Below are 10706 nucleotides of genomic sequence, written 5' to 3'. Positions count from 1 at the left end.
GCACATGAGGAATTTGGTCTCCACATATATTTCAAAATATAGCAGCCCCTATAGACCACTAAAGGGCAAAAGCTTTACAAAGGTTTTACAAAGCATTTGTTGCATGACATTGATAATGCACCCCAGGATTCATCATGGCCAACTTTACATTAAACAGTATCCAAAAATTTGGCTCTTGATAAGCTTGTGTCCAAAACAATAATATAACAATCAATATGATCTACAAATGACACTTGTCAATATATGACAATTTGGCCAGTTTAAAAGCATCAACAAAATGAGATTAGTGCTGGCCAGGTAGAGTGTTGGACACCCAACAATGCTTGATAGTGCAAAGTAACAACCAAGGCTTTGTGCCTTTAAGGCATATCATACACCTTGGACTTGCTATTTAATGAGCACAGGTGGAGGAGGAGGAGGAGGTAGTAGGCGTTGGCACCTATTATGAGTGCTGGGTAGCCAAAGTAGGCCAGAGGTAGCATATGTTAACATATGTTAGGTTTGAAGTAATTAGGGAAAAATACACAAGCAAAGGTGTAGTATTTTAATTCTTTGACCCCAACATGTAACATTTTGGGCCCAAGTGAATGTTTTGGGAAACACTGCAGCATTACTATAGAAATATGTTAGAGCAAATGCACTCTAATGTTTGTAAGTGCTTTTCCAGATGGTATTGGAAAGGGCGCCAATGGATGGTAGATATGGCACACCTTGGTGCGGATAACACCATAAATAGACAAATATGTTAGAGCAAATGCACTTTGATGTTTTAAGTGCTTTTCCAGGTGTTATTGGAAAGGGTGCCAATAGATATTAAAATGGCACCCCTCAGTCAAGAGAATGCAGCATGGTCTAAACAATGGGATGTGTTGTTTGGATGTCAGTCCCATTGCTGGATAACAGACAAAGTCACACCTGAAGTGTGAATTGGGCGAAGTTCTTTACCAGGATAAAATGGGCAAAGAGGCCAGTGTCAGTTGGAGAAGTGACACAGACTGGAGCTAGGGACGTTTGCGCTTATCCCCTCGGACAGGACCTTGTCCCCTTCCATGCCCCCTTCCTCTGCGCTGTTGAGGAGATGCAGAGGGTGGAGGGGGAGCAGCAGCAGGACCAGGGACTGGACCCTCAGCAGAACCCCCTGTTCTGTGAGTCTGTTCTCTAATAGCTGCCACCAGGTCCTGGATGTTTCGTTGGATGGTTTGCTCCATGTTCTGCATGCCATCACGTAAGGTGGCATGCATGAGAGACAACCATCTTCGCATCCAGAGATCCTGGCGGCGTTGCTGGCGACCCAGCATCGTCAGAAGCCCTATAAAGTCCCGACGTCTCTCATCCAGTCGCTGTGGTTCCTCCTGTGGTGGTCCCCCAATTGGTGCAGCGGTGGCAGGAGCAGCAGCACCCGCTTCGGCAGCAGGAGGAGCAGCAGCACCCACTTCGGCAGCATCACCTACAACAAAGATCTAATATAAATATAGATACATTTATTGGACATGTGCATAACCCATAACAAAAAAACAAAGGTGGGAAAGGATATCAAATGAAAAAGGTTGGCACAAACTGGATCACTCTCCACGATGTACTGTAGTTAAAAAATGTATTTTCACGCAGGTCAAATTTTTTTTTTTGTAACTTAAAATTTTTATTAGTTTTCACAATAAAGTACAAATACAGTAGCCGTAGCCTCATATCATTTGTCTTTGTTTAACAGACTCATCCATTATCTAAACATTACAGTTGAAGACTCTCATCGCAGTATTGTGACATTTGCATGAGGGGAGATAGGAAAGAACCTTAAAGAAAAAGAAGGAAGAAAGAAGAAAAAGAAAAGGATGAACAGAATAAAATAAAATAAAACACAATAGAATAAAATAAAAATAAATAAAATAAAATATAATAAAATATGGAGACCAGTAATGAGATGACAGTTCCCCACTAAAATTCCCAAATATAGAGATTTTAATTTGCAATGGCCATTGCTGTCTTATAGTAATCCCAGTTCCCCCAAACATCATTATGCCGTTGCAGTGTATCATTTATTCTCGCTGTCATTTCCTCAAACATCCTATTTTTGTCGAGTCTGGAGATTACCTCTCGAATCGTAGGGATTGTTGACGATTTCCATTTTGAGGTGATTGCCAATCGAGCCACAGTAGCTACTTGGTTAATCCATTTTTGGGCAGCGTTTGTCAGTCCTGGGACTGGGAGGGCTAGTAATAAGTTGGGCATTTCAACAGCAATAGGAGTCCTCATGACCGAGGTTATCAACTTAGCAATTTCCAACCAAAAATCATTTAATTTCGGGCAAGTCCACATAATATGGTGAAGCGTGCCTGTAAGTTGACAACCTCTCCAGCACAGAGGACTGCTTAGTGGATATATCTTGGAGAGTCTATTTGGCGTAAGGTACCACTTCATCATGGTTTTGTACACACTCTCCTTTTGTTGCGTACAAACCACAATTTTGCGTGCATTTTCCCAAATTTCCTCCCATTGATTCAGAGTCAGACCTTTGTCCCACTCCGATTCCCAATATCGCATATAGGAGTGTTTGGGAAAGGGGTCCCCAGGTAATGTATTCATTAATCTATATAACTGAGAAATAAGGCCCTTCAAGGGAAGGTACCCCCTAAAACCGTCTCAAACGGCGTCAACTGAAGTTGAGTCGTCGGCCCAAGTAATGTCGTAATATAATGTTTAATCTGCAGATATTCCAGTTTCCTATCAGATTCCCAGTTACACCTTGCATAAAGTTCCTCATATGTATAAAATGTTTTCCCCAAAGGATTAATAAAATCTTTAATTCGAATTAGAGCGTACGCGGTCCAGTCCCTATGGAAGGTTCTACTTTGGCCCGGTTTAAATTCTGGATTCGCGGAAAGAATGGTCAAAACTGAGGGAAATGTACAGACCCGGTACTGTGTGAGACATCGTTTCCATATAAATTGGGTGAATTTTATAGGCCTTGGAGCTAAAGCCGGTATTAGAATCTTAGGTTTAGCGCTCAAAATGAGATTACTGATATGGAAGGGGGAGAACCAGGCTGATTCCAATTTGGCCCACTGTGTGGGTGGTGTAGGTTGCAACCAAGCCAATGTTTGGCGTAACTGTGACGCTTCATAATATTTTCGAATGTTTGGAACAGCAAGGCCCCCCTGATGCCTTCCCGCCAGTAGTACCGAACGGGGTATTCTAGCCTTTGTGGATCCCCAAATATAATGAAATATCGTTTTTTGAATCTGATCCAGGGTGGAGGAGGGGATTTGGACAGGAATGGTTTCGAATAGATACAATAATTTGGGAAGAATAGACATCTTCACTGCAGCTATACGACCGAGCCACGAGACGTTATATTGTTTCCAATCTGACAGATCCGATGTAATCTGTTTCACTACAGGCGTGAAGTTCGTTCGGAAAAGTTGATGATAATGTGGAGTCAATTTAATTCCGAGATAGGAAATATAAGAAGCTTGCCATTTATAATGAAAATCAGCTTGGAGAGCTATCCTAGAAGATCCCTCTAAATGAAAGGAGAGGGCTTCCGAATTAGACCAATTAATTTTATATCCAGCTACTGTACTATAAAGTTGTAAAAGACGATGTAGGTTGGGCAAGGAAATAAATGGTTTACTAAGAATCAACATAATGTCGTCTGCAAAGAGCGATATTTTATATTCCTCACTGCCCACTGTTATACCTGAGATATCTGGATGTGTTCTTATTTTAGCTGCTAGAGGCTCGATACTGAGGGCATAGAGCAGGGGAGAGAGAGGGCAGCCCTGCCTCGTACCATTTCTAATGTGTATTGGGGTTCCCTCATCTCCATTCATTTTTAAGTAAGCTGACGGAGTCGTATATAGTAATTTGATAGCATGCAGAAAAGGGCCTTGGAACCCCATATGTTGAAGTAATTGGGTCATGTAAGTCCAATCTAGGCGATCAAAGGCTTTCTCTGCATCTAAGCTCAATACCACTGACGGGGTGCCCTGTGATTGAATTAAGTCAATAAGATCTATTGCCCTACGGGTGTTGTCCCCTGCTTGCCGTCCTGTTACGAAGCCCACCTGGTCTGGATGGATCAATCTGGGTAGCAGCGGGGTTAGTCGTTGTGCCAACAGTTTAGTAAATATTTTTAAGTCACTATTGAGCAATGCTATGGGCCTATAATTTCCACACAAAGAGGGGTCCTTGCCTTCCTTTGGGAGAACAGTTATATAGGAAGATAGCATAGAATCAGGGATGGTTTCCTTCCCCTGAAGGAAGATATTAAATAATTCCGTCAGGATTGGGGAAAGGATTGCTTGGAACGTCTTATAATATGTGTTGGAAAACCCGTCTGGACCTGGAGATTTATGGAGCTGGAGAGATCTTAAAACACTAAGTACCTCTTCATTAGTAACCTCCCTATTAAGTATTTCTAGTTCAGCTTCCGAGAGGGTAGGTAAGCCGCAGTGTTCTAGAAATTGGGCTATTTGCGTCGGTTTAGATTCATTAGTACAGGAATCCACCGGGAACAAGTTGTACAAAGTAGAGTAGTAAGAGTGGAAGGCTTGTGAAATCTGGGCGGGGTTGTGGAAGGTTTCCCCAGTATTAGATTGAATAGTTAGAATTTGAGAGTGTCTGGAGCGTTTCCTCAACTGATTTGCTAGTATTGTGTGAGCCTTATTCCCCATTTGGTAATATTTCCTTTTCGACCAAATCAAAGTCTTTTCTGCATCTAGTATAGCCATTTGTTTGAGTGAGGAGCGCAGGTCCTGGATTTCCAAAGCCGTTTTAGGTTTCGGATCCTGCTGGTATACCAATTCTAATTTGCGTAATTTGTTCTCTAAATTGTATAAATCTTGCTTTCTATTGCGCCTTTTAGTAGAGGATAGAGAAATAAGGTGACCCCGTAATACAGCTTTATGAGCTTCCCATGTTAAAGCAATAGACTCTATCGAACCTCTATTTTCTGCAAAATATTCTTTAAGGTGACGTGCTATGGTTTCCCTGATGTTTACATCATTGAGAATGGTTTCATTTAATCTCCAATGAGACTGTTTTTGGAGCTTAGGTGGGATGGCAACGGTCAAGGTGATAGGAGCATGATCTGACCACGAGATAGCTTGTATGGAAGTGGTAATAGGAAATTTAAGGCAAGTCTGAGAGACAAAAAAATAATCTAATCTCATAGAGGCATTATGAGGAGACGAGTAGAAAGTATATCTCCTGTCCCTAGGGTTACCTATACGCCATGTATCAAATAGAGCATGAGACCTGATTAAGGCCCGAAATTGTTTAGCCTTTTGAGGGACCTGCGACGTTGCAGAAGGGCTGGGGTACCTATCCAGGTGTTCTGAGAACACTAAATTGAAGTCCCCACCCACTATCAGTACAGGAGAAAGACATTTGTCAGCTAAAGATAGAATCTTACGGACCATTCGGATCTGTTTAACATTTGAAATATATACATTCAAAAGAGTTATCGGGGTATCCACGTACGAGCCTTGCAGCAAAATAAAGTGCCCATTCGGGTCAGATATTTGTTTTGTAATCACTAAGGGGCAGTCCTTATGTATCAAAATCATAACCCCAGCTTTTTTGTGTGGGCCTGAGGCTTGGTAGGTCCTAGTATAAATAGGAGAATTGAGTCTATTGTTGTCCGAGGCTTTAAAATGTGTTTCCTGTAGGAAAGCTACCTCAGCCTGGAATCGTCTAATCTCTTTCAAAGTCAAGGTTCTTTTCCTAGGACTATTAAGTCCCTTCACATTCAAAGAGACAAGACGTATCATCTTAAATTATCAATAAGGAGTGCTGTCCTGAAAGGCTCGTGAAGTGGATCAGGTGTACCCTTCATAAGAGAACCATACAACAGCTCAAGCATAATAATAAACATTATGTACGAAAAAATAATCCCACATAAACTGTGCCAACCACTCAAAGATACATTCCGCAGATGTGAATTGGTTGAGTCCATGAACAAAAAAGAGTCCTTACGTAGGAGTCCAAGCAACTTCCCAAGAGAAATTCTGACAAAAAATAACAGAAAGAAATGGGAATGATCATGCATAGTGAACTTAAGCGCAGTCGCGGAGTAGTCGGTCAACATCATATAGAGAGTGAAGGGTAGTGGTAGATTATAGGCCTCCAAAAAAATTAAATCAAAAAGAAAAACAACAATCAACAAAAACCAACAACAGACATGAACACACATTGGTGTTACCTGACCTTCGGTAACTTGAGACACTCTAGGTACACTCCTCACAAGTACCAGTGTCGACGGGAATGTCTAGGCGAGAAGAGTCTGATGGGAAGAAAGAAATACAATCCCTTCCGCAGGGCAGGCACAATAATTGGACTACTAAAAAGTAGAATACAAAAGGCAACCTGGAAAAAAAAAATAGGGTAAGGCAAGGGGAGTCCCTCATAGTGCAGATTCCTTCAAGTAGGCGAGTCAGGACCGCGCGGAGGTGAAGAAGATGGTCGAGATTTTCGTGGGCTTAATGAGTCCCATTCCGGCGTCATCCTTTGTGATTGAGCATGAGAGGTGTCTTTAGTTGGTACTGGATTCGGCACACCAAAATTCCTCAGAAACTTATCGCACATCCGAGGGTCAGATAGGGTGTGTTGTTGTCCCTTCACATTAACAATGAGCTTAAAGGGGAATCCCCATCTGTAGGGAATATTCTGAGCCCGTAGATATTGCGTTACGGTTTTGAGTTCTCTCCTTTTTGCCAGAGTAATGGGAGATAAATCATTATAAATTTGTAAGACTGCCCCTTGGTATTCAATATGTGCTGAATTCCTTGTTTCTTTTAAGACTTTCTCTTTGCTTTCAAAATAATGGCAGCACACAACGATGTCCCTGGGGTTGACTTGGCCCGGCTTTTTGGGGCCTAGAGCTCTATGAGCCCTGTCGAATCTCCAAGCTTCCGCAGGCAGATCTGGGCAAAGTTGAGAGAACAGTGCCCTCAGATACTGTCTGATATCTTTCGGCACGATACTTTCTGGGACTCCTCTAATTCTGAGATTCTGTCTACGATTTCTGTTTTCCAGATCCTCGCAATACGATTTAAGGTTAGTCAGCTCTTCTTGTATGGTAAGCTGGTCATCCTCCAAAGTATTATGCCTCAGAATTAAGTTGTCTGAAATAGTCTCCAGCTTGTCCACCCTTTGTCCCACAGAATGTAATTCTTTTCTGAATTCCTGCATTGCTGACGCAGGTCAAATTTTGATGTAGTTATTGTATACTTTATATTAACTTTAATAATTAGGGGTAACTTGAACTGTTGTGTTGTAAAAAAAAAAAAATACATTTTTTAACTACATCGTGGAGAGTGATCCAGTTTGTGCCAACCTTTTTCATTTCATATTCTGTCACAGTGCCTTTCTGAGCTGAAGGCTTAAGGTGTGAGCACCTGGATCCCCCAATGCATTGTAAAAAAATTTACAATTTGAAGCACTATACAAATTATTTATGTATATAAAGGTGGGAAAGGAAGCTCACAAAGCTAATCTTAGAAGATAAATTGGTGGTGGGTATTTCCATGTTTGGGTGTGGGGGGCTAAATCATTCCAATACTGGAGTTGAAATGGAACATTAATCTGTATATTGTCAAAATATATGTGTTTTTTGTTTGCCTTGTTTGTCATCAGATGCAAGTTAAGGGGATTGTATGACACACACAATGAGAGTGGTGATTGAACCTGGGAGAGGGGAGTGAAACTTAACAGAGTGGTGGTAAAGGAGGTGGGAGCAAGACCGGAGAGGGACCCTGCAAGTGGAGAGGGAGACTGGAGAGACAGCATGGAGGGAGTAAACTACAATGAGGCATCAGGAGCCAGAGTAAAACTTGAGACGGTGGGTGGCTTGGAGTGAGGGGGAGCAAGAAGGACCATGCAAAAGGAAAAAGAAAAAAGTGTCAAATCAGCAGGTGAGAATGTATGCCGAGCAGAGCCAACAGTCAAGGGCAGGCACAAGGACATCAGTAGGATTTTAAAGCGGGCCTGAGAGAGAGTGAAATAGCAGTAGTGCTGTATGGTGACTTGAGGCTGCCAGTCAGAACGGGAGGAGCACAGGAAGTGGAAGGGAGAGCTGCAGAGCCAGAGCAGCAGAAGAATCTGATCTAATTTACACTTAATGTATATTCTATCCAAAATCTGGCTTTAACAACCTACTGCTTCTCATTAACACTGAAGAGGCACATAAAGTAGGCTGCATAAGGACTCAATAAATGTGCTTTGCATGTTTGGGACACACACACAGACAAATAAAGGAAGGGCTCTTACGTCTGGGGGGCACCACAGGTATCACGGCTGGTGACTGGGCGCGCCGGGGAGCTCGGTGTTCTGTAATGTGAAATCGGACATTAGTAATGTTGCAAACAATTTGAGGAAGCAACTACATTGGCCACAAACATGTCTGTACCTTGAGCTTGTGGGGCTCTAGGGCTATCTGAAACCTCACCCTCTTCCTGGGGCTGTTGAGGATCAAGGTCCTGGTCCTGGTAACTGTCCGTGGATTGTGGCGCTGTCCGCGGTGGTGCTGTAATTGTTAAAAAATGTAAAAAAAAAAATTCTACTACAATTGTACTTGCTTATTAGGCTGATGGACAGACCTACAACATGTTTCTGAAATATTTAAGTTGTCCTTTAAAATATTAACTCAAATGTAATGGGCCAGGAAGGGAGATGGTAAAGTCCAAGTGGAGTCTATCAGGGCACTGCAAGGGAGATGCTAAGGTTGAAAAGTTAAATACATGACACAAAGGCACTGTTTGCAATGATGTGAGCAGCACAGAATGTAATAGATGACAATACAGCTGCTGTAGGCTCTACATATGTTGCTTCACACTTTTACACACTGAAGTTAAAGGGGTTGTTAACCTTAAAGTAATGTTTTCCAATGGTGCACAGTATTATGGGTTTTTTTTATCAGCTCTACAGTAGACTATTTCTAAAATGTGGTTGCTAGGAGGTAAATTACCATAGCAACCATACATTCCTTGAAATCGGAGACTGGAATAGAATGATAAATGATAACATAACATACTTCAAAAGTTAACGTTACGGTCAAACACCCTTTTAATCCACTTTATAAACATTTCTGCTCTAGTGGGGAAAAGGTTAATAAACGTTTGCCTTTTTGGCAATGTCACAGCTGCACGTAACTAAGCACTACAAAAACAAACAACAATCCTGGAAACATAAAATTGTCTAATGGCAAACAGGAGCAATATTTAAGCAAAGAAGCTAAATGCTAAAGGGGAAATTAGCTATTTAGGCAAATGATAAGAATGTGGATAAAAGCAGTAAGAATGTTGTGTATTAAAATGTACTTACTTCTCCAGTCTGTGTCCTGGAATTGCCCTTCCAAACCTTCACAGACCTCTCTGCCCATAATGTCCAGAAGCTGGCGTGCCCTGGGGGAGTCCCTACTTCCCCTGGCTGGGGTGTGGGAACTTCCACATGTCTCCAATGTTTGGGGGGGACACGTGGCATGAGCTGGGGGAGCTCCTAGTCCTGCCACTGCCAGACCTCTCCTCTCCCCCTCTATGGGACCCTCCACCTGACAGGCTCTCCTCCACTTCAGCCCAGGAACCCCTCCCTCTGACACTCCAGCCCCTGTCCCCCTCTCTCCCCCTCCTGTGGTGACTTACATCCCACATAGTGTGGGATTCTCCTTCCTCATCCTCACTCCTTCTTTGCATTTTCTCTGCAGCAGTTTGGCAGCCTCCTCCACCTGGCTCATCCAAATAGCAAGTGTGCATTAAGGGCGAAAATGCACCTAAAATGGCCTCCAGAGGACTTCCTGTTTGAAAAAAATGGCATAAAGGAATCGATCGATTCGAATAGAAGTGGGGCAAAGGCTACCTTCGATCATCTTCGACTATTCACTACTTGCAAACCTTCGCATCGAAGCATGGAATCAATCGATCAAACGATTTTTTTCTTCGATCGAAAGTGGCCGTATTTGATTGAAAACAGCCTTCGACTATCGTAGAACACCAATTCGATGCTCGAATATCGAAGTATTTAAAATTCGATATTCGACCCTCAGTAAATGTGCCCCCCCCCAGTGTCCAGGTTTTTTTTTTGAGGTGTATTTCCCCTTTAAATTTCCACTGTTATTGGTGACATGCCAAGTTTTTCCAATTTTTCCACCACCGTAGGCTGGATTGCCTACTTACAAACTGTAGGTATAGTATATGGCTCGTAGTCTTTAGCAGGTCTCTCCCTCCTTCTCCTGTCAGCTCCTCATGTTCCCATAGAGAGATATAAAGCCAGGATAGTGTAACACCATTTATTAAAAAGTATAAAAAAGTTTAAAATGAATTTGCACTCACATTTAGTGTGAAGAATGATCGCACATAGGAATAGATATTTGCACAGGTTGCACTCTCGATCTAGGGACCCTGCCGGCATGTGTATCCCCCTCGTGGCTCTCTCTATGTTTCCTGTGTAATGTGATGTTACACAGGAAACATAGGAAGAGCCATGAGAGTTTATCAGAGCACAAGTCACATGACTGGGGGCAGATGGGAAATAGACAATATGTCTAGCTCCATGTCAGATTTTAAAATTAAATCTAAAAAAATCTCAAACCCAATGGCTTTTGTAAATATAGGGCTGTATTTATAAAGAGTTCAGTGATACTAACTCCCTAAATGAATTGCCTATTAATATGACTGCTGGGAGATTGGTTTGCCTCAGGAAGGGCCCCACCTGCA

The 10706-nt window shown here is 42.3% G+C and overlaps 1 protein-coding gene across 1 annotated transcript; it reads right to left on the bottom strand.

Moving 5' to 3' along the window:
* Positions 1-7436: 7436 nt before the first annotated feature.
* On the bottom strand, positions 7437-9739 carry LOC108709956. The gene is made up of 3 exons (XM_018250267.2): positions 9319-9739; positions 8405-8521; positions 7437-8325 (listed from the first exon to the last, which is right to left on the bottom strand). Exons 1-3 carry the CDS (start codon positions 9475-9477, stop codon positions 8287-8289), a joined length of 315 nt encoding a protein of 104 aa, XP_018105756.2. The 5' UTR covers positions 9478-9739; the 3' UTR covers positions 7437-8286.
* Positions 9740-10706: the final 967 nt, after the last annotated feature.

The sequence above is a fragment of the Xenopus laevis genome, chromosome 2S (genome assembly GCF_017654675.1).
Source record: "Xenopus laevis strain J_2021 chromosome 2S, Xenopus_laevis_v10.1, whole genome shotgun sequence".
In the NCBI taxonomy this organism is placed as follows: domain Eukaryota; kingdom Metazoa; phylum Chordata; class Amphibia; order Anura; family Pipidae; genus Xenopus; species Xenopus laevis.
The sequence above is the reverse complement of the archived record's forward strand: the minus strand, read 5'-3'. Positions and strand labels throughout refer to the sequence as shown.

Coding starts and splice junctions, on each gene's coding strand:
- LOC108709956 (XM_018250267.2), bottom strand. CDS start 9,477: ATGCCACGTGTCCCCCCCAAACATTGGAGACATGTGGAAGTTCCCACA. Junction 8,522..9,318: donor CCAGGACACAGACTGGAGAA/GTAAGTACATTT, acceptor TAACAATTACAG/CACCACCGCGGACAGCGCCA. Junction 8,326..8,404: donor TAGAGCCCCACAAGCTCAAG/GTACAGACATGT, acceptor TTCACATTACAG/AACACCGAGCTCCCCGGCGC.